At 43.7% G+C, this 24163-nt stretch overlaps 1 protein-coding gene across 2 annotated transcripts in view; it reads left to right on the top strand.

Moving 5' to 3' along the window:
- The window catches only part of rhbdl2 (rhomboid, veinlet-like 2 (Drosophila)), a 56743-nt gene that overhangs the window by 12893 nt on the left and 19687 nt on the right, over positions 1-24163 (top strand). For both annotated transcript variants that reach the window (XM_059654269.1, XM_048558381.2), the window contains exons 2-4: positions 14295-14533; positions 21078-21226; positions 22175-22287. In XM_059654269.1, the coding sequence (XP_059510252.1) occupies positions 14330-14533; positions 21078-21226; positions 22175-22287 (466 nt within the window). In that variant the 5' untranslated portion in view covers positions 14295-14329. The remainder of the gene's footprint in view (positions 1-14294; positions 14534-21077; positions 21227-22174; positions 22288-24163) is intronic.

Genomic DNA, 24163 nt, shown 5'->3' with positions numbered 1-24163 from the left:
GAATATAGGAGCAGGAGTGAGCAATTCAGCACCCCGAGTACAATCATGGCTGATCTCGTCTCAGCCTTAACTCCATTTTCCTGCACATTCTCCTTCAATAAGGTAATACCTGGGCACTCAGGTTTGAATCTTGCCATGGCAGATGGTAAATTTGAATTCAAATTTTTAAAAGTCTGGAAATGAGAGTTTAATGATAATCTTGAAACTGTTGCCAATTATCCTAACTTGGTCTGGCCTACGTGTGACCCACAACAACATGGTTGACTCTTAACTGGGGACAATGATATGGGCAATAAATACCAGCATAGCCAGTGACACCCTCATCCCATGAATGAAGTTTAAAAAATCTTCATAACCTTTCAACCCGTTGCTAACTAAAAATCTGACTGCCTCCTCCTTTAAATTTACTACTGTCCTAGCATCTACCACAGTCTGGGATAATGAATTTGATAGATTCATGACTCTTTCAGAGAAGAAATTCCTCCCCATTTCTGTTTTAAATCTGCCAGAACTATATCCCCGCAAGGGAAACATCAACTCCATGTTTACTTTGTCAATGTCTGTAGTATCAGACAATTACATCTTCCCTCATTCTTCTAAACATTAGAGAGTATAGGCCTAAACCGCTCAATCACTTTTCATAAGACAAAACCTTCAACTTCGGATCAACCAAATGAACCTCCTCTGAACTTCTTCCAATGCAATCACATCCTTTCTCTAGGAAAGAGACCAAAACTGAACACAATATCCAGGTCTAGTCTCTCTAATTCCTTGCATAGGTCCAGCAACTCTGCCCTATTTCTATATATGGTTCCTTTAGCAGTAAATGCCAAAATTCAAGTAAACTCATGATCAGGTTTTTTGTAATATTACAAAACATTATGCATTTGACTGTAAGCAGTGCTTGTACAAGATCTACTTTTAAAGAATGAAGGACAGTAAAAATGAAGTCCAGGGCTGGATTAATGTTAGGGGTCAGCCTCAGTTCCTTTTGTTTAATAAGTCCAAGTAACTAATGGATTGTGAAAATCTAGTGAGGAAAGGAAATGTGCTTATCAGGGATGATTTATATCCTGAATAACTGTTTCCAATAACATATGTTATGTTGACCTTTCTCTGTGTATTATGTCTGCCAGTATTTCAACAGTCACAGCGTTCTCCAACAGTTCATTCAACAAACAGGAAGTGAAGAGGAGCCGTCAGTTTTACAAAATTTCAACTGAATACAGTAGCAATTTTATTAAGTGGAGAAGAAAACTGTGAATGCCGTTTTGATATTTACCTCATTTGGTAGTACAACGCTGAATGGAGTTAACGCAGCCATGGATGACCTCCCACATCCTTCATTCTTCAGATCAGCTAATAACCTATTTCCCACGACTTTACTGTCACAAAGTTCCATTCGCCCATCATCCCTGCTGACCTTGTATCTTCTGGGTTGAGCAATGTTACCAGAAATTTTCGGCCTTGTTTTCAAATCCCTCCTTGTCCTGGCTTTTCCTAATCTACATAATTTCTTCTAGCGCTTCAATCTTTTGGGGTATCTCCATTCCTACAATACAGCCCTCTTGAATACTCAGATTTGACTTGATTCACTGTTGGTGACTTTGCCTTCAACTCCTTGCCACTCCCTTTCTCATTCATTAATATACTCCTTAAAGACCTACTTCCCTGACCAAGCATTTGATCACTTGCCTTAACATCTTCTATGTGACAGAGCACCAAATTTTGCTTGTTTTTTAATGCTTCTATGAAGTGGCTTAAGATATTTTCTTGCACTAAAAATGCTATCTAAGCTTTCTTTCCTCTGTTAGTTCTTGTGCAAATCAATAAATCCACATGGTCTGTTTTCTTAGTGTGTAAACCTGAAATGATAAGTGATGCATCTGGTTTATTTCTACATTATTATTAACACTCCGTCATTTCTACTAATCAGTCTCCATCTGATAGCATTCACAAATTGGAAAGACTTAATTGTTCAAATATCAGTAAATCATTTCAAATACTATACAATTACTGTTTGTTTTTAATTGCTGTCACAATTTAACATTTACTTAAAACATTATCACGGTGCTGAAATCAGATCTTTGATGTATTTTAAAACATTAATGTCTCTTCATCCTGGAAATTCATTTAGTAGTGAAGTATCAAACAACTTTATGAAGTTTGTTTCCAAAATGTATTTAAAACTACTGCCACAGAATCACTGAAGTGTTATGATGCAGAGGGAGACTATTCAACCCATCATGTGTGCAGCAAATGAGCATTATTACTTACTGCCAATTTCCTGCAATTTCCCCATACCGTTGCACATTATTTCGATTTAAATAATCATCCAATGTCCTTTTGAATGCCTCGAAGACCCCCAACTACTTGCTGAGTGAAAATATTTTGTCTCACATCACATTTACTCCTTTTGCAAATCATGTTAAATCTGTGCATTCTTGTTCTCGATCCTTTTACAAGTGACAACAGTTTCTCCCTATTTATGCTGTCAAGCGCGTACATGATTTTAAAATGCTTTATCAAACCTCCCCACATTTGCCTCCTCTCCAGGGAGAACAGTCCCAACTTCTTGAATTCAAATTTCTCATCTCTAGAACTAGTTTTGGTAAATCGCTTCTGCATTCTCTCCACAGAGTTCAAACCCTTCCTGTAATGTGGCAGGTAAAATTTTAGCTTAGGTCTAACAAGTGAGTAAAACTAGTAGCAAATCCCAGAACCTGGAGAGAGAGCACAGACTGTAGTTACAGGGAAGGATATATGTAGGTACAGTGTGTGAAGTATTGCAAGTGACTACCATGACAAAGGCTGGTTGCTACAACAGATTAACAGCAAATACACCTGTGCACCTCTCACCAGTCCCACTTCCCACAATAGATTTTGCACATAATTGACAGTTACAGCCTTGTATACATAAATCAGACTATTGCCAGATCACTAGTGCCATATTTTTATGTTTAACAAGTAGCTACCTTTGATAACAAGGGCAGAGCTAATTAACTTTTCATATAATGGAGGGCGGAAACTACTGGTATAAATCATAAGGAAGAAATAGCAAGGCATCTTGGAGATAAGGGAGATATGCATAAGGGAGATATGTGTGGAAAGTTCTTTACACAGAGGGTGTTGGGTGCCTGGAACGCGTTGCCAGCAGAGGTGGTAGACGCAGACACGTTAGCGTCTTTTAAGATATGTTTGGACAGGTACATGGATGAGCAGGGAGCAAATGGACACAGACCCTTAGAAAATAGATGACAGGTTAGACAGAGGATCTCGATCGTCCCAGGCTTGGAGGGCCGAAGGGCCTGTTCCTCTGCTGTAATTTTCTTTGTTCTTTGTATCTTGATAGAAACTGTCCTGTTGGGCAGTTGCACCATGGGTTCATGAAGGACAGGTCAATGCTTGACAAATCTTTTGGAATTCTATGAAGACAGTACGAGCAACGTGGACAATGGGGACCCAGTGGATGTGGTGTACCTAGATTTCCAAAAAGCCTTTAACAAGGTGCCGCACAAGAGGCTGCTGCATAAGATAAAGATGCATGATGTTAGGGGCAGAGTATTAGCATGGTTAGAGGATTGGTTGACTAACAGGAAGCAAAGAGTGGGGATAAATGAGTGCTATTCTGGCTAGCAATCAGCGACTAATGGTGTGCCTCAGGGATTGGTGTTGGGACTGCAATTATTTACAATTTATATAGATGACTTGGAGTTGGGGACCACGTGTAGGGTGTCAAAGTTTGCAGATGACACTAAGACGAATGGGAGAGCAAAGTGTGCAGAGGACTGTGAAACTTTGCAGAGGAACATAGATACATTGAGTGAGTGGACAAAGGTCTAGCAGATGGAATACAGTTTAAATAAATGTGAAGTCATACATTTTGGTAGGAGTAAGAGTAACAGGGATTATTACTTGAATGGTAAAAAGTTGCAGCATGCTGCTATGCAGAGGGACCTGGGTGTCCTTGTCCATGAATCACAGAAGGTTGGTCTGCAGGTGTTGGAAAAGGTTATAAGGGATAGGATTTATAATAGTGTTGGGAAAGGTTATAAGGGATAGGATTTATAACAGTGTTGGAAAAGGTTATAAGGGATAGGATTTATAATCATCTAGAAAAGAATAAATTGATGAGGGATAGTCAGCATGGTTTTGTGAAGGGAAGGTCGTGCCTCACAAACCTTATTGAGTTCTTTGAGAAGGTGACCAAACAGGTAGATGAGAGTAAACCGGTTGATGTGGTGTATATGGATTTCAGCAAGGCGTTCGATAAGGTTCCCCACAATAGGCTATTGTACAAAATGCGGAGGAATGGAATTGTGGGAGATATAGCAGTTTGGATCAGAAATTGGTTTGCTGAAAGAAGACAGAGGGTGGTAGTTGATGGGAGATGTTCATCCTGGAGACCAGTTACTAGTGGTGTACCGCAAGGGTCAGTGTTGGGTCCACTGCTGTTTGTCATTTTTACAAATGACCTGGATGAGGGTGTAGAAGGATGGGTTAGTAAATTTGCAGACGACACTAAGGTCGGTGGAGTTGTGGATAGTGACGAAGGATGCTGTAGGTTGCAGAGAGACATAGATAAGCTGCAGAGCTGGGCTGAGAGGTGGCAAATGGAGTTTAATGCAGACAAGAGTGAGGTGATGCACTTTGGTAGGAGTAACCGGAAGGTAAAGTACAGGGCTAATGGTAAGATTCTTAGTAGTGTAAATGAGCAGAGAGATCTTGGTGTCCATGTACACAGATCCTTGAAAGTTGCCACCCAGGTTGACAGGGCTGTTAAGAAGGCATACAGTGTTTTAGCTTTTATTAATAGAGGGATCGAGTTCCGGAAGCAAGAGGTTATGGTGAAGCTGTACAAAACTCTGGCGTGGCCGCACTTGGAGTATTGTGTACAGTTCTGGTCTCCGCATTATAAGAAGGATGTGGAAGCTTTGGAAAAGGTGCAGAGGAGATTTACTAGGATGTTGCCTGGTATGGAGGGAAGGTCTTACGAGGAAAGGCTGAGGGACTTGAGGCTGTTTTCATTGGAGAGAAGAAGGTTGAGAGGTGACTTAATAGAAACATATAAAATAATCAGAGGGTTAGATAGGGTGGATAGGGAGAGCCTTTTTCCTAGGATGGTGACGGCGAGGACGAGGGGGCATTGCTTTAAATTGAGGGGTGATAGATACAGGACAGATGTCAGAGGTAGTTTCTTTACTCAGAGAGTAGTAAGGGAATGGAATGCTTTGCCTGCAACCGTGGTAGATTCGCCAACTTTAGGTACATTTAAGTCATCGTTGGATAAGCATATGGACGTACATGGGGTAGTGTAGGTTAGATGGGCTTGAGATCGGTATGACAGGTCGGCACAACATCGAGGGCCGAAGGGCTTGTACTGTGCTGTAATGTTCTATGTTCTATGTTCTATGTACAACAAATAATTCGGAAGGCACATGGAATTTTGTCCTTCATTGTTAAAGGAAGTGAGTTTAAAAGCAGAGAAGTTATGTTGCAGAGATAATGGGAACTGCAGATGCTGGAGAATCCAAGATAATGAAATGTGAGGCTGGATGAACACAGCAGGCCAAGCAGCATCTCAGGAGCACAAAAGCTGATGTTTCGGGCCTAGACCCTTCATCAGAGAGGGGGATGGGGTGAGGGTTCTGGAATAAATAGGGAGAGGGGGGAGGCGGACCGAAGATGGAGAGAAAAGAAGATAGGTGGAGAGAGTATAGGTGGGGAGGTAGGGAGGGGATAGGTCAGTCCAGGGAAGACGGACAGGTCAAGGAGGTGGGATGTGGTTAGTAGGTAGGAGATGGGGGTGCAGCTTGGGGTGGGAGGAAGGGATGGGTGAGAGGAAGAACAGGTTAGGGAGGCAGAGACAGGTTGGACTGGTTTTGGGATGCAGTGGGTGGAGGGGAAGAGCTGGGCTGGTTGTGTGGTGCAGTGGGGGGAGGGGACGAACTGGGCTGGTTTAGGGCGTGCGGTGGGGGAAGGGGAGATTTTGAAGCTGGTGAAGTCCACATTGATACCATTAGGCTGCAGGGTTCCCAAGCGGAATATGAGTTGCTGTTCCTGCAACCTTCGGGTGGCATCATTGTGGCACTGCAGGAGGCCAAGGATGGACATGTCATCTAAGGAATGGGAGAGGGAGTTGAAATGGTTCATGACTGGGAGGTGCAGTTGTTTATTGCGAACCGAGCATAGGTGTTCTGCAAAGCGGTCCCCAAGCCTCTGCTTGGTTTCCCCAATGTAGAGGATGCCACACCGGGGACAGTGGATGCAGTATACCACATTGGCAGATGTGCAGGTGAACCTCTGCTTAATGTGGAATGTCATCTTGGGGCCTGGGATAGGGGTGAGGGAGGAGGTGTGGGGGCAAGTGTAGCATTTCCGGCGGTTGCAGCGGAAGGTGCCGGGTGTGGTGGGGTTGGAGGGCAGTGTGGAACGAACAAGGGAGTCACGGAGAGAGTGGTCTCTCCGGAAAGCAGACAGGGGTGGGGATGGAAAAATGTGTTGGGTGGTGGGGTCGGATTGTCGATGGCGGAAGTGTCGGAGGATGATGCGCTGTATCCGGAGGTTGGTGGGGTGGTGTGTGAGAACGAGGGGGATCCTCTTTGGGCGGTTGTGGCGGGGGCGGGGTGTGAGGGATGTGTTGCGGGAAATGCGGGAGACGCGGTCAAGGGCATTCTCGATCACTGTGGGGGGAAAGTTGTGGTCCTTGAAGAACTTGGACATCTGGGCTGTGCGGGAATGGAAAGTCTTATCGTGGGAGCAGATGCGGCGGAGGCGGAGGAATTGGGAATAGGGGATGGAATTTTTGCAGGAGGGTGGGTGGGAGGAGGTGTATTCTAGGTAGCTATGGGAGTCGGTGGGCTTGAAATGGACATCAGCTACAAGCTGGTTGCCTGAGATGGAGACTGAGAGATCCAGGAAGGTGAGGGATGTGCTAGAGATGGCCCAGGTGAACTGAAGGTTGGGGTGGAAGGTGTTGGTGAAGTAGATGAACTGTTCGAGCTCCTCTGGGGAGCAAGAGGCGGCGCCGATACAGTCTTCGATGTAGCGGAGGAAGAGGTGGGATTTGGGGCCTGTGTAGGTGCAGAAGAGGGACTGTTCCACGTAACCTACAAAGAGGCAGGCATAGCTGGGGCCCATGTGGGTGCCCATGGCCATGCCCTTAGTCTGTAGGAAGTGGGAGGAGTCAAAAGAGAAGTTGTTGAGGGTGAGGACAAGTTCGGCTAGGCGGATGAGGGTGTCGGTGGAGGGGGATTGGTCGGGCCTGCGGGACAGGAAGAAGCGGAGGGCCTTGAGGCCGTCTGCATGCGGAATGCAGGTGTATAGGGACTGGACGTCCATGGTGAAAATGAGGTGTTGGGGGCCAGGGAATTGGAAGTCCTGGAGGAGGTGGAGGGCGTGGGTGGTGTCATGGACATAGGTAGGGAGTTCCTGGACCAAAGGGGAGAAAATGGAGTCCAGATAGGTGGAGATGAGTTCGGTGGGGCAGGAACAGGCTGAGACGATGGGTCGAACAGGGCAGGCAGGTTTGTGGATTTTGGGAAGGAGATAGAAACGGGCCGTGCGGGGTTGGGGAACAATGAGGTTGGAGGCTGTGGGTGGGAGGTCCCCTGAGGTGATGAGGTCATGAATGGTGTTGGAGATGATGGTTTGGTGCTCGGGTGTGGGGTCATGATCGAGGGGGCGGTAGGAGGTGGTGTCGGAGAGTTGGCGTCTGGCCTCGGCGATGTAGAGGTCAGTGCGCCATACTACCACTGTGCCACCCTATGTTGCAGTTGTACAAGGTGCTGGTGAGGCCACACCCGGAGTACTGTGTGCAGTTTTGGTCTCTTTGCTTGAGGAAGGATATACTGGCACTGGACGGGGTGCAGAGGAGGCTCACTAGGTTAATTCTGGAGTTGAGGAGGTTGGCTTATGAGGAGATACAGAGTAGACTGGGATTATATTAATTAGAATTCAGAAGATTGAGGGGGTATCTTACAGAAACATATAAAATTATGAAGGGAATAGATAAGGTAGACGTAGAGAGTATGTTCCCACTGCCAGGTGAAGCTAGGACAAGAGAGCATAGCCTCAAGATTAGAGCGAGCAGATTTAGGACTGAATTGAGAAGGAACTTCTTCACTCAGAGGGTCGTTAATCTATGGAATTCCTTGCCCAGTAAAGTAGTTGATGCTACTTCAATAAACGTTTTTAAAGCTAAGGTAAATATTTTTTTGAACAATAAAGGAATTAAGGGAGAGATAGTGGGAACTGCAGATGCTGGAGAATCCACGATAATAAAATGTGAGGCTGGATGAACACAGCAGGCCAAGCAGCATCTCAGGAGCACAAAAGCTGACGTTGCGGGCCTAGACCCTTCATCAGAGAGGGGGATGGGGTGATGGTTCTGGAATAAATAGGGATAGAGGGGGAGGCGGACCGAAGATGGAGAGAAAAGAAGATTGGCGGAGAGAGTATAGGTGGGGAGGTAGGGAGGGGATAGGTCAGTCCAGGGAAGACGGACAGGTCAAGGAGGTGGGATGAGGTTAGTAGGTAGATGGGGGTGCCGCTTGGGGTGGGAGGAAGGGATGGGTGAGAGGAAGAACAGGTTAGGGAGGCAGAGACAGGTTGGACTGGTTTTGGGATGCAGTGGGTGGAGGGGAAGAGCTGGGCTGGTTGTGCGGTGCAGTGGGGGAAGGGAAGATTTTGAAACTGGTGAAGTCCACATTGATACCATTAGGCTGCAGGGTTCCCAGGCAGAATATGAATTGCTGTTCCTGCAACCTTCGGGTGGCATCATTGTGGCACTGCAGGAGGCCCATGATGGACATGTCATCTAAAGAATGGGAGGGGGAGTGGAAATGGTTTGCGACTGGGAGGTGCAGTTGTTTGTTACGAACTGAGCGGAGGTGTTCTGCAAAGCGGTCCCCAAAAACCAGCCCAGTTCGTCCCCTCCCCCCACTGCACCACACAACCAGCCCAGCTCTTCCCCCCCACCCACTGCATCCCAAAACCAGTCCAACCTGTCTCTGCCTCCCTAACCTGTTCTTCCTCTCACCCATCCCTTCCTCCCACCCCAAGCCGCACCCCCATCTACCTACTAACCTCATCCCTCCTTGACCTGTCCGTCTTCCCTGGACTGACCTATCCCCTCCCTACCTCCCCACCTACACTCTCTCCACCTATCTTCTTTTCTCTCCATCTTCGGTCCGCCTCCCCCTCTCTCCCTATTTATTCCAGAACCCTCACCCCATCCCCCTCTCTGATGAAGGGTCTAGGCCCGCAACGTCAGCTTTTGTGCTCCTGAGATGCTGCTGGGCCTGCTGTGTTCATCCAGCCTCACATTTTATTATCAAGGAATTAAGGGATATGGTGAGAATGCAGGTAAGTGGATCTGAGCGCACGAAAAGATCAGCTATGATCTTATTGAATGGTGGAGTGGGCTCAAAGGGCCGAACGGCCTACTCCTGCTCCTAGTTCTTATGTTCTCATTCCTTTTTTATACTTGTTGAGTATTCTTCAAGGGCCCCCGTAGGAAAAAAGCACCATCAGAATGACACAGAGTACTATGAAAACAAAGGCTTTTGTTTATTTGTGAGGATAACAGAGACATACTCATTCGGTAGGCTTTGCATATATGATAATTAGAAGAGTTTGTTTGTCATCTCGGCTCAAACAATACTCAGTCTGTGAATCAGAGGGTTTTTAAGATCTGGCCCAACTACATGACTGTATAATATTGAAGCAGTCAAAGTCAAACAATTTGGGGTATCTTGAGGACAGTGTACTATAGATGCAAATTTTTCAATTTATGAAACATGCCTCCAGCTAAAAGTATGTGTATTCCAGCTGTCTTTGGTAGTTTAATTACAGCTTCAGACACAGGAAGTAATTATGACCCAAAAATACTTCCACAAGAGTTTGCAGTGTGTACATCTATAAGCTCAAAATGTATGAATAAATTTAAAGGGTGGTTCTATTCTCTTTAAGAAAATAGCCATGCACTTGGCATATCAAAGGGCCAGATGAGCAACTCTGAAAGTTTCATGTTAATGTTTGTAATGTTGCACATTATAAAATCTTTGTGCATAATTTCCTGCCTAAACAGGATTTCCATTTCTAAATAAATTTCTTCACATCCTTTTTGTTAGTAAAATGACAGATGTGATATGTGGCTGTTACAGTCTCCAAATATAGCATGAAGTTTGGCTGTAATAAATGTATTCTATACTATCCCAACTTCAAGCTGCTCTCCTTAAAATTAATTTGTGACGGGAAAGCTTAAGAGAAAAACCTGTAGAATGGGGAGAGAGGAAGGTATCACCCTAAAGCATCTGTTGCTTTATGGACCCTGCAGTGTGAAGTACCAGTTAAAATAGGCTCATTATGGCAAAAATCTTTCGAAGTACTTTTCAGTGTCAGAAGAATCTGTAATTTTGTTTTTTTTCTTGCCTCTCAAATTGGTGGTCCCTGAAAACCAACCTTAGAAGCTCATCCTTTGCTGCCAGCAATCACCTTACCCTCCAGGCTTCTTCAAAAAGTCGTCGGGTTTTACATCACGAAGACAGATCCATCATTGCCATTCTGGCCATCAGGCCCCTACCTATCCAGATCCATTCTCCAGCATTTCTTTTCATTTGTGGGATGTGGGGTTGCTGGCTGGCCAGTATTTCTTGCCCATCCTTAGTTGCCTTTGAGAAGGTGGTGGTGAGCTGCCTTTTTGAGCCGCTGCAGTCCTCCTGCTGTGGGTCCACAATGCCATTAGGGAGGGAATTCCAAGTTTTTGACCCAGTGACAGGGAAGGAGCAGCGATACATTTCCAAGTCAGAATGGTGAGTGACTCAGAGAGGAACTTGGAGGTGATGGTGTTCCCATATATCTGCTGCCCTTGTCCTTCTAGATGGAAGTGGTCATGGGTTTGGCATGTGCTGTCTGAGGATGTTTGGTGAATTTCTGCAGTACATCTTGTAGATAGTATACATTCTGCTACTGAGTGTCGGTGGTGGAGGGAGTGAATGCATGTGGATGTAGTGCCAATCAAGTGGCTGTTTTGTCCTGGATAGTGTCAAGCTTCTTGAATGTTGTTGGGGCTGCACTCATCCAGGCAAATGGGTAGTTGTTCCATCACACTCCTGACTTGTGCCTTGTAGATGGTGAACAGGCTTTGAGGAGTCAGGAGATGAGTTACCTGCCACAGTATTCCCAGCTTCTGGCCTGGTCTTGTAGCCAACATGTTAATGTGGTGAGTCCATTTGAGTTTCTGGTCCATGGTAATCCCCAGGATGTTGATAGTGGGGGATTTGGTGATGGTAACACCATTGAATGTCAAGGGGCGGTGGTTAGATTGTCTCTTATTAGTGATGGTCATAGCCTATACCCTGTGGCACTTCAATTGATCATCTAAATACTTCTTAAATGTTGTGATGGTTCCCATCTCTACCATCCTTTAAGTTCCAGTTATATACCACCTCTGAGTGAAAATTTCTTAAGTCTCCAGTAAACATCCTGCCCATCTATGCCCACTAGTTATTGATCCCTCTAAGGGGAAATATTTATTCCTCCTTCTCTGTTTCTCATAATTTTGTGGACCCCAATCAGGTTCCCCTCTCAACATTCCCTGCTGTAAGGAAAACAATTCTGGTCTATCTAACCTCTCATCATAGCTGAACCACTCCAGCCCCCAGGCAATATCCAGGTGGATTTTCTCTACACCCCCTCCATTGCAGTCACATCCTTCCTATAGTACAGTGACCAAAACTACACACAGTACTCCAGGTATGGCCTAACTAATGTCTTGCGTAGCTCCATCATAATCGAACCCTATCCTTGCATTCAATGCCTTGGTTAATACAGGCAAGTATCTCATAGGCTGCAGTTTCTTTCGAGTACCTCAGTTTTTTTCCATCTATTATATCTCCCTTTCTAATCCTTGTTGTTTTTTCATCGCCTTAAATTAGTTTCATTATTGAAGTGTACTCCTTTCTCATTTCTCACCTTCCTTCGTCATTAAATGAGGATTTTGATTGTTTCAACCATCATTTCCAATTCTTCCTCTTCTCACCTTTAACTTAGTTGTCTTCTTTCTTCCCTCTTGCAACTTGCCCAGTTCACAGCTTTGGCTATCATATTGACCTTGTCTCCCAAGATCTGTCTTTACCCATGATCTTGAGGCTAAAATTGACTAATTCCTTGCCTTCTCCTTTGTTACTACATCTCTCTATCCTCCTCCAACCCTAATTTTCTGCTGCGATCTCTATTAGATCCCTCACAAACTCCGTAAAATTGGGGAGTGGATGGTATTGCAGGAGCATCAGTACACAAGTTATCCAGTCATGCATGAATCAAGTTGAGAAAATTAGTTCAAACCCAACCACAGCAACTGGTGAAATTTGAATTTCATTAATAAAATAAATCTGTGATTAAAAGCTAAACCATTGGAAATAGTAAAACTATTATTGTTTGTTGTGAAGACCCATCTACTTCGCTAACATTTTTTTAGTGAAGGAAATCTGTCATCCTTCCTTGGGCTGACCGACATAAGATTCCAGATCCACAGAAAGTGGTTGATTCTTACCCTCTAAAGCCCTCTCTAATATGGCCTTGAATACCACTCAGTTGTATTAAACTGCAAAAAAAATGTAACCAGGCAGTCAACTATGCATTGACCAAGGCACTCACAAAACCCTGGCAAGCCCAGCATCCTAACAGCTGGGGACATTTGCTAAAATTAGGAAAGTGTTCCAGCAGACCAATCAAACAGCCTGATATAGTAACGCTCATGGAATTTTACCACATGAAAAATATTCTAGATATTATTATCACCATCCCTGGGTTTATTCTGTCCCATCAGTAAGGCATATCGAACAGAGTTGGTGGCGCAGCGGTATACAACTGAGAAGGAGCTGCCCTGGGAGTCCTCAATATTGACACTGGATCCCATGAAGTCTTATGGCTTCAGGCCTGGAAGTAAACCTCCTGCTGATTACCATGTATCATCCCATCTTATTTGAGGAATCTGTTCTTGCCTATGATTGTACATGACTTGGAGGAAGCACAGAGGGTAACAAGGGTACAGAGTGTCGGATACCTGGTGGGATACTCCACTGTCCATCACTAAGAGTGACTCATCGAGAGCTCGTGGAGTCCTAAATGACACAGCTGCCAGACTGGGTCCGTGATGAGGGAGCCAACAATAAGGAGAAACATACTTGACCTCATCCTCACCAGTCTATCTGTCACAGGTCCATTTGTCCATGACAATTTTGATAGAAGTGAGCACACCTTGTGGTGGTGTGGTTCTGACTTCACGCTGAGGATATTCCATTGCGTTGTGAGGCACAAATATTGTACTAAAAGATATAGATTTTGAACAGATCTAGCAACTCAAAACTGCACACCCGTGAGGCTGTGGGCCATTGACAGTAGCTAAATCGGATTCAACCATAATCTGTAACTTCATGGTCTGGTGTATGCCCTTTCCTCCATTGCCATCATGTTGAGGGATCAATCCTCATTCAATGAAGAGTGCAGGAGGGCATGCCAGGAGCATCACTAGGCATAGCTAAAAATGAGGTGTCAAACTGGTGAAGTTATGACTCAAGACTACCTACAAGCCATTAACCATTACCAGCATGCAATAGACACAGCTTAGTGACTGCACGTGGCATCAAGGAGCCCTAGCAAAACTGCAGTCAATGGCTATCAAAGGGAAAAGTCTCCACTGGTTGAAGTCATACCTAACACAAAGGAAGATAGTTGTGGTTGTCAAGACGATATTATTCATTCAACACTAGCATTTTTAACAATCAGCACCTATGGCGGCACGGTGGCTCAGTGGTTAGCACTGCAGCCTCACAGCGCCAGGGACCTGGGTTCAATTCCAGCCTTGGGCGACTGTCTGTGTGGAGTTTGCACGTTCTCCCTGTGCCTGCGTGTATTTCCTCTGGGTGCTCCGGTTTCCTCCCACAGTCCAAAGATGTGCAGCCTAGGTGGATTGCCCATGCTAAATTGCCCGTAGTGTTCAGGGGTGTGTGGGGTTATAGGGGGATGGGTCTGGGTGGGATGCTTCAAGGGGCGGTGTGGACTTGTTGGGCCGAAGGGCTTGTTTCCACACTGTAGGGAATCTAATCTAATCTGGTTTGATGACATTTTGGGACAGAAATGAAACAATATATCACAAAACCTCTTTACCACTTTTCTGTTGATAATCCAAGAAGAATATACTTACGATCTTGGCTGGTTTGATTCTGAACTGTTGGATTTTGATAGCTATGTAAATGTTGACTTTCTGACCTTTCTTAATAAAAATACAGATAACCTTGAATTAGGATTTACTGAACTACTGAAAATGGAGATGAATCCAACAGAAGAAGAAAATGAAAATCTGAATGAAGCAAGGAACAAAGAATCACAACAATGTTGTGTGTGGTGTCAGAAGATGCACACCTTGGTGTCTAATTGGATGCTCCCTGAAGACATGAGAAGTCGCTATTTGGAAAGGGCAACTTGCTTTCCTCCACCGATCTTCATTATCTCGATAAGTTTGGCTGAGGTATAGTTTACATTTATGCTAAGATAATGTAACCTTTAGTGCATGACTTGAACAGGTAAATTCTTCATTTTGCAAATAGGATGTTTTTCTAAGAGTTCACATTTGGCTATGAATTGGGACTGGCCAGATGGACTAAAATTACTTTACATTGTCCTTTATGTTTCCGTGTTTGTAAATGCAGCATCACGACATTGTATCCAGTGATATCCTTCATTATTCAGCAGTAATCAGAATTATAAAAAGGAGCAACCAACATCAAAATCTGTCCATTAAAGGATAAGAAGATAAATGGTGGTGATCGAGCTTCAGTATTTAACTAATGAACAAGCATCTCCAGCAATACTCAAAACAAAAAGATGCTAGAAATATTCAGCAGGTCTGGCAGCGTCCGAGGAGAGAGAAATAGAGTTAATTTTTTAGGCCAGTGACCTTCCATTAAAAGTAGAGGTATGGCTGAAAAGTGAGTCAGAATGGATAGCTGACCAAACATGAGGAAGGAAGTAGAAACCAATGAGGATGAGCAAGATACAAGAAACAAAGAGAAACATAGAGCATAAATTCTTATATGTGGGAATAGCAGTGAATTAATTATCTAATACGGAAGTAAAATATTGCAGATGCTGGAAATAAGAAATTAAAACTGAAAATTTTGTCCAGGAGATCTGTGGAGAGGAACAGAGTTGTTGTTTTAGGTAATTGTAACTGTTTCAATTTCTGATTAATAGATTCTATAATGTTTTCCTTACAGTCATAGAATCCTTACAGTGTGGAAACAGGCCCTTTGGCCCAACAAGTCCACACCCACGCAGATCCATCCCCCTATAACCCACCTAATCCACATATCTCTGAACACTATGGGCAATTTAGCATGGCCAATCCACCTAGACTGCACATCTTTGGACTGTGAGAGGAAACCAGAGCACCCGGAGGAAACCCACGCAGACACGGGGAGAACGTGCCAACTCCATGCAGACAGTCACCCGAGGCTGAAATCGAACCCAGGCCCCTGGCACTGCGAGGCAGCTGTGCTAACCACTGAACCACCATGACACCCAAAATGTACAACCTCCCAGCTGCTTCCACTGAAGTGGGACTTTGGCATTCCTGTAGTGTGGAACCGGAAGAAGAGAGCAAATGTAAAATTTATAGGTTAATTTGGATAGCCAGGATGCACATATGGATATGATCCTTGCCGAAATTTGGAGATGTTTTGGTTGGGGCGCAGGGCAATTGAGAAGAACCCTTAGGATGGTCTCAGGTACCCTTTGAGATTTTTGAATTATTAATAGTAGGGGAAACTGTGCTGATAAAGATGTATAAACCCCTTGGGACTGTAGATCTTCAAAGAAGGGTCAAACTTGTCAAAAGCTATCAAGAAATGTCTATATGAATGAGAGTGCTTTCCTCGGTACAGTGTAGTCTACAATATAGAACTTTAACGAATGGGACATTTTTTCTCCTGTGCACATAGTTATCGATGGATACCAGGTGGTTCAGCATGCTGGGTGAAAGAGGAAAGGCTACAACAATGAGATGTCATCAGCTGGCAGTAAATGGCAAAAAGTGGGGAATGGCTACAGAGGCCATAAATTGGTAGGGGGCCACTGGGGGAATGGATAGATGGCATTGGATGGCATAGATTGGCATGGACAGAACATGTGTCGGGGTGAGGGATGAGGATTACAGAAGTATTTTATATCTTTTTCCCTTTAACTTTTTGGCTTATCTGGAAAGCAAGCTTTCTACCAAGCCACTCAAAATCTGACACCATCCTGAGCTCTTCCTGGTTTGCCCAGTTCTGAATTCCGTGCCACCTGACTCTATATACCTGACCCATGAAAATAAATTGGAGCCAATGACTCCTAATCATAACAAGTAACTTTTTCCAACTTTTGGATAATGCAATACAACTTTGTTGAGGGATTTATGAAATCTTGTTTGTAGTCAACAATATGATTTTCACCTTGGCTTTGTGCTTTGATTTCCATGCTGTTCTCTAAAGGGAGCCCCTGTAAAAAATTAAGGCATCTCAGCAGGACCTATACCTCAACTTCTGAAAGACAGCACTCAATATCCAACATTCAGAAATATTATGTTGATAAATTCACAAATATAGAAAAATATAGCAACTCAATAATAGGACCTTTACGCCCTTGGACACACACTTGGAATCCTAGCGTCTGGAGGACCATTGTTCAAAAATGTATGTTATAGAGATTGTGATATGCGGACAATTGGTCCCTTTGAAATTTTCTTTTCTTTTACTGCTGTAGAGATCTAGACGTTGACATCTCTGTAGAAAATCCTTAGAGTCAAGAAACAATATGCAAAACACAAATGCCTTTGGAGGATGGTGTAAAAGATACACAATAAAAAGCATTTTGAGAAATGAAAACAACTTGTGTGGGAATTTTAAATATGAAAATTTATTTCAGTTGTGCAGAACAATACAGTGGCTCAGCATTTTGCCTTGAACTTCTGAAGTTACTGAAAAGAATGCAAAGAGTGTGAAGAATGTGAAGAATATTTCTGCTATAGTTGTTTAGGGTAGCCTGATTTGATTGAGATATTTTGCAATTACTTACACTATTTTACCTGAAAAGCACTTTCAACTGAAATTATTTCAGTACAATTGTGTTTCCATGCATAAAACTGGCATAGCAATGCAGTTTATTGCTGAGCATATCCTACAGTGTTATTTAAGATAGATAATTTGACTTACCGTGATTTAAGAAATCTATCACTCACTTTTGCAGAATAAAACACAAATAAGACTTTGGGTGGAATCTTAGAGGGGTCTGAGCAATGTAGGATATGGTAAGATACGTACAGAATCACATGAGAAGTCGAGCAAGGCCCATCTTACATCAGGAGCATTTCATGTCTTATTTTATGCAACTGCTGGGCTTGGAGGTGAGTTTCTCACTAGACAGTGGTGAGTTGCCAATTAAGGGGGATTGTTGCTTGTCCAACACCTTGTTAGCAGTCCAAGTTGCCTCACTAATAATAAGCTTTCTCTCTTACAAAATGCACCAAACAAGCTTGACATTGAAAAATCTCGACATGGGAATCAGAGCTGGTATGTAGCGACTCCAGCTCACCACTTCATCCAAAGGAAGGAATTGGATGCAGGGCACCGACATCTCAGGGCATGCTTAGTGGACACTGGCCACCATATTCATGGCTATTAGCTGCTGACATGCACCAAATTCAATGAATCCAAATTGCACATTTCTAATTCACATATAGGATGATTTCTCATTTTGTGCTGCAGTGGTAGGTATCGTTGTAAAGCTGCTACAAGGACACCGTGCACTCAGAAACATGAGGCAGCTCATGGACTGGCTGCACCTCTGGGTTCTTTGCTCGCTGTCAAAGTGCTCACTCACTCTGAGCCTACTTGGATGCTCACAACATCACTGCTTTGCATTTGCACACTTTGCTCACTCAGCCAGAGCTATCAGGCTCATATTATTGATACTTTACTTTGCCATTTAGTGCAGACACAAAGGCAGGAAGTTTGTCATGGTTGTCAGCAGGAGCCCAGCCTGTCTCTGCCTCCCTAACCTGTTCTTCCTCTCACCCATCCCTTCCACCCACCTCAAGCCGCACCTCCATTTCCTACCTACGAACCTCATCCCGCCTCCTTGACCTGTCCGTCTTCCCTGGACTGACCTATCCCCTCCGTACCTCCCCACCTATACTCTCCTCTCCACCTAGCTTCTTTTCTCTCCATGTTCAGTCCACCTCCCCCTCTCTCCCTATTTATTCCAGAACCCTCTCCCCATCCCCCTCTCTGATGAAGGGTCTAGGCCCAAAACATCAGCTTTTGTGCTCCTGAGATGCTGCTTGGCCTGCTGTGTTCATCCAGTTTCACACTTTGTTATCTCAGGAGGTTCTAACACAGTAAGTCAAGTGCAGCCTCTAATACTAATCCAGGAGTTTGGGATGTTCAGTCAGCTACTGATAGTCAGAATGCTTTCCATATAACTGGTGAGAAACCAAATAACAGGCAGTCCACTACCTATCTAGACTCTTTCTGCCCTATTGTGGCCTACCTGCCTCTTGAAACGAGAGACAGGCAGGTATTATTGGATATGAAGTGTGTAGTGGCACAGCTGTTATTTTTCTGTCCAGGTGGGGAAGTGTGAGTGAGTAAGCAGCTCTAAGGTGTGTGGGGATAGGGGCATTGTTGGAGTTGGAGTGGGTGACAGCAAGTGGGGAAGATGTTGCAGGCAATAATGAGGTAACAAGCCTTAATAGCAGAGATAAAGTGAGTGGGAGGCATCAGAGAGAAGGTAGGTTCTTAGGAGTGGAGAACAAAACTGACCTCCTTCCTACAAGTGCTGACCATTTCTCCAGATGGCCGAGACTTCTCTAACATGGGTAACAACCTCATACCTGGCTCGTATGGTCTATTGTCATAGGGAAGAAGGAAATCCTACCTCTGCACCAGCCCATTTAGAATGACTTCTGAATCCCTGTCTGCAAAGCAGGCTGCTAATTATCCCTGTATGCCCTGTGGAAGTGTCAAGAACTGTGCAGAACTGTGCAGGACAGCTCCAGAGTGACAGTGTTTGTCCGGGTACCCAATGAGCTTTTAAAGATCACAGGGGTGTGAGGAATTCCAGTGTGCCCAGGGATATCCTGTCAGTGATGAGCATTCTGGGAATGGCATGTGATAAAGTGGGACTGAAATCAGATGAGAAGGACATGAAAAGGAAGGGCTGCGTAGGTATTTAATGAACTACATTTGGTACGATATGGTGAGAAACATTTCCAAAAAACTCGTTGCAACTCGCACTTAACCAAAAAAGTATGATTCAGTCCACAAACCAGTGAATTGACAAAGAAGACAAATTTATTTCAAATTACTTATTTTGCAATTACTTACACTATTTTACCTGGAAAACACTTACAACTAAAGTTATTGCATTGTTGCATGTTGCCAAATTTGGTGAATGTGAGACAGGTCTATTGCTACAAAATTCATTGGGCTTGAAATGCAAGAGCAAAACCTGAGCATGAATTCCAGTTACATTGTTGCCCGGTTTCTCCTCTGACCTAATAAGGTGTGGAGCTGGAGGAACACAGCAGACCAGGCGGCATCAGAGGAGCAGGAAAGCTGATGTTTCGGGTCAGGACCCTTCTTCAGAAGGAGGGAAGGGGAGGGGAACTGAGAAATAAAAGAGGCTGGGGGTGTGAGATTTTGAATCTGGTAAAATCTACGTTTAAGCCATTGGGCTGTAGGGTCTTGAGGTGGAATATGAGGGGCTGCTCCAGTTTTCATGTGGCATCATTGTGACACTGGAGGAGGCCCAGGATGGGCTTGCCACCCAGGAAGTGAGAGGGGTAGATAACATATTTCCAGATTAAAATGTTTAAAATGTAGATAAGATGTGTGGGGATAGTGGCATTGTTGGAGTTGGAGTGGGTGACAGTTGTCTACTGCATCTGCTACACCTGATGTGGCCTCCTCTACATCAGTGAGACCAAGCAGAGACTTGGAGACCATTTTGTAGAGCATCTGTGCTCTGCACATGACAAACAACAACAGCTTCCGGTCGCAAAACATTTTAACTCCCCCTCCCACCCCCTGGGTGACATGTCCATCCTTGGCCTCCTCCAGTGTCACAAGCCACCTGCAAACTGGAGGACAACACCCCGTATTCCGCCTCAGGAGCCTAACCCGATGGCCCTAGATGTGGATTTAACCAGTTTCAAAATCTCCCCATCCCCGGCCTCATCCCACGACCAACCCTCCTCTTACCCCCACCTCCTTGATCCTACACAACCTCACCATCGCCACTCCCACCTATCCACCACTCCCACCTCACTGACTAATCCCCACTAGTCCCTACCCGCACTCAACTATCACCATCCTACCTACCTTCCCCAGCCCCAAACCCCTTTCTATTTATTTCTGAGCTCCCCTCCCCCTCCCCATTTCTGAAGAAGGGTCCTGACCCAAAATGTCAGCTTTCCTGCTCCTCTGATGCTGCCTGGGCCTGGTCTGCTGTGTTCTTCCAGCTCCACACTGTCTAATCTTTGACTCCAGCATCTGCAGTTTCTGCCAGTCTCTTCTGACCAGTTGTGGCAGGAGCAGTGGAAAGACAGTGAGGGCTTTTGCTTCTTCCTAATTATCCCACTCATTCACCAAGTGAGCAATTATCAGGAGTGATTGCTTTCCACTTTGTAGTTGACTGAATGTATTAAGGTTGGTCATGGAAGGGAAGTGGAGATCAGTTTTTCACCATTGGCACACACTACTGTAAAATGAAAATAAAGAGAAAATGGGAACAAAATGAGGCTGTTTTAAAAGAAAACCACCTATAATTTTCCTTAGTGGCCTAGAATGCCTCTTGGTATCACATGGGATCTGATTTTTGAATTCAGTTGTACAATTATACAAATACAGGATCTCTGACTGGTACAAAATGTCAAATCACCCCACCTATCACTTCGTAGGAATTCCTCATCCCTTTGAAGTACAGCAAATTTACCCTGACATTGACTAAATTATTTACCTCATTTTATTTTACAGCTGGCTATTTTTATTTACTACGCAGTCTGGAAGCCTCAGAAGCAATGGATTACCTTGGACACAGGGATATTGGAAAGTCCATTCATATATAGGCCAGACAAGAGACAGGAAGCTTGGAGATTTGTTTCGTACATGCTCGTGCATGCTGGGTGAGTGTTTCTTGCACAAATAGGCTGGAAATATTTGGAATTGGATCTCAATAGTAATTAGCTTTTAGCGTAACCTTTTAAAAACAAGTGACCATCACAATGACAAATACCATATGACACACTGAGCTATTACCAATGAAATTAGCTGACTGCTGTCATCTGTGGAAATAGAGGCTCATTACAAATTGCTTCCTTGTCAACAGCTAAGGAGGGAAGATAAGATATTCAGTGTTCTGTTCAAGTGGAAGTAAGTTTGAGTGTGACAACTGTTCTTCAAATAGTTGTGTAGCTTGTATATGTTTGCAATAAAAGACTGTACTGTTGTGAAAAAAATGTATAAGTAACATTGGGCTTTATTGGTCATTGAATTATTATAAGTTTTGATGTTATATCTCTACCAACAATAATCTACCAATTTGTTCGCTTGGTAGACAAACTGTGTATCTTGTGCCTATTTGGTGTGGAAGAATTAACTTACTGTTTGATTGCACTTGATTATGACTTAACATTTATCTGGGTTTTGATTATTGAAGTAAAACTCATGTTCATTCTGATTTCGCCCTCACTGGGCGTGATCCATTTCTCGCTCTGCACAGTCATGTGTAACCAAATTGAGATACAGATCTTGAACATCTATGAAATCTGGCCAAACAATTCCTTATCTAGAAAAGCACCTGTAGGTAAAATATGAAATGCATGAAACATGCTGTAGTGAAGGACGACTTTGCTGTCTGGAACCATCAATGGCCAGGCGTTTGCCCAAACACGTTGGAGTGAGAATCAAAGTATGTTTATAGCAGCAAAGGTTTCTTCTGGATACAAGGTTGACTAGGATCACTTCACTGCTGTCTCCATCATACATTCATCATTGATCAAAAAAGCTGTCAAGTTGTTGAAATGCATATCTACAATTATCTGGAAATAATCTGTTCACTTTTGTGTCTGCAGTGTCCAGCACATTATAGGGAACCTAGTTATGCAACTTATTCTGGGAATTCCATTAGAGTTGGTTCACAAAGGTCATCGGGTTGGGCTGGTCTATCTTGCAGGGGTAATTGCAGGTAAGTTAATTTTACAGTTTCACGATCCTTTTAGATGCCATTCCAAATGATGGGATTAACATTGAGGAGTAATTTTGCTTTAGGAGAGAGGGTAAAATAGGCTTTTGGAAGGACATCAAGATGAAGATTTAGCACGAGTACTCACACACTAATTCATGGTGTATCTGTGTGAGTAGTGTTGTATGCTGTCCATTTGCAATGTAATTTATATGTGGGTGCCCCCACATCATGCCAAACTAGTTTGAACATGTCCAAATCTAACTTGGAATAGCTACTTTTGGAGAAACTTACACTTACTGCCTGCAGTGTAACTGTCACTTTACAGCTCCTTCTCTAGTTCTTGGAAATAGTTCATTTCTTTCTGATAAACATTTGAAAATTGTACCTTCAGTATTAACAATCTGATGCCACACAACAGATGGAAAAGGGTTGCATTAAACCATCAAAAATATAAAATGTGATTGTGACCTACCCCCCATGCTGATATTTGATTTCCGAGTATCTCCTCATCGGGAGGGTATTCTATCATTAATATATCAGACTTTTATGATGCAATTGCAAGCCTGATGTCAAATTAACTGCTGCTTAACAGGTTTCCAAGACAGTGAAACTGTGGTAAGAACAAGAGGCACTTGCACACCAAAGGTTCAATGTGCAAGCTGTTTTCTCACTTCACTGTGGGAAATTGTATGCAGGAGCACTTCTTATGAAAGCTGTATTTGTACAATGTGAAAGTGATTTTATTTTTCCCAAAGTGTACTTTGTTTATACAGTTTTAGTAAGCATATGTGTAACATTTCAAGTTTGACACTTCATAACAAAATCACAGAGCAGAAGGAGGCCCTTCAACCCATCATATCTGCACCAACTCTCCAAATACGTAATTCATTTAGTGATAGGACCTAACTTCTCTCTGCAACTGTGTGCTCTTCCTTCTCAGATAGTATCCTCATGTTATTTTTGAATATTTGAATGCCTCCAGTAGAGCATTAGACAGTGCACTGCAGACCTTAAAGTGTAATCTGGTTGAATAACTTTCAATGAAGTAGGAGAAGTCTGACCTCACTTAACAGCTTTATGATATGTACTGCTTGTATGGGGATATTTGCAGAGAATGTTATGGGGGATGATGCTGTGACTGGGCTTTGAATGTGGAAGAGCCCAAGCCTCATCAAGTCATGCTGTGGAGGGAACTGTGGGTGAGCAGGAGAGAAGGAAACAAAAGGGGGAGTTGACATTTTTAGGAAGCAATTAATCACCAAACACATCTAATATGATTTACAGGATAGACACATAGCTTCCTTGACCTCTTGGAGGAATAATACTTTCAATATTTGAGGTTCTGATTTCAGGTAGAAACAGACTCCAAGCCTTCTTGACCTGGCATTTGCATGTGGTTATGAAAGTCATCACAATCCTCAATTTTATTTGCCTTGTTTCCTTCTATGGAACCACTAGAACCATAGCAAAAATCTTGCACTCAGTGATGCAAAGATGTAAGGAAGGTGACTGATGGACTGTTTGCAAGGTTAGAAGTTGTGTAACCTTCCCCTGTGGTAACAATAGCCAAAATGTGTGGACATATGGAATCAGGTTAGAATCTGATTGATCTCCCACAAGTGCAGGATGTGATTGATGTGCAACATGCTGTACCAAATACAGAGAATGCTGGAGAAATTCAATAGGTCTGGCAGTATTTGTGGAAAGAGAAAGAGAATTAACACTTTCAAGACCAGTATGACTTCTTCAGAATTCTGCTAGACCAGCTGGGTTTCTCCAGCATTTTCTGAGTTTCTTTCAGATTTCCACAAGTATTTTGATTTCATTTCAGCATGCAACTTGCTGTGTTAACCCTACCTTACAAGCTGGTGTATGT

The sequence above is a fragment of the Stegostoma tigrinum genome, chromosome 24 (genome assembly GCF_030684315.1).
Source record: "Stegostoma tigrinum isolate sSteTig4 chromosome 24, sSteTig4.hap1, whole genome shotgun sequence".
Classification (NCBI taxonomy): domain Eukaryota; kingdom Metazoa; phylum Chordata; class Chondrichthyes; order Orectolobiformes; family Stegostomatidae; genus Stegostoma; species Stegostoma tigrinum.
This window is presented reverse-complemented; position numbering and strand designations above follow the sequence as displayed.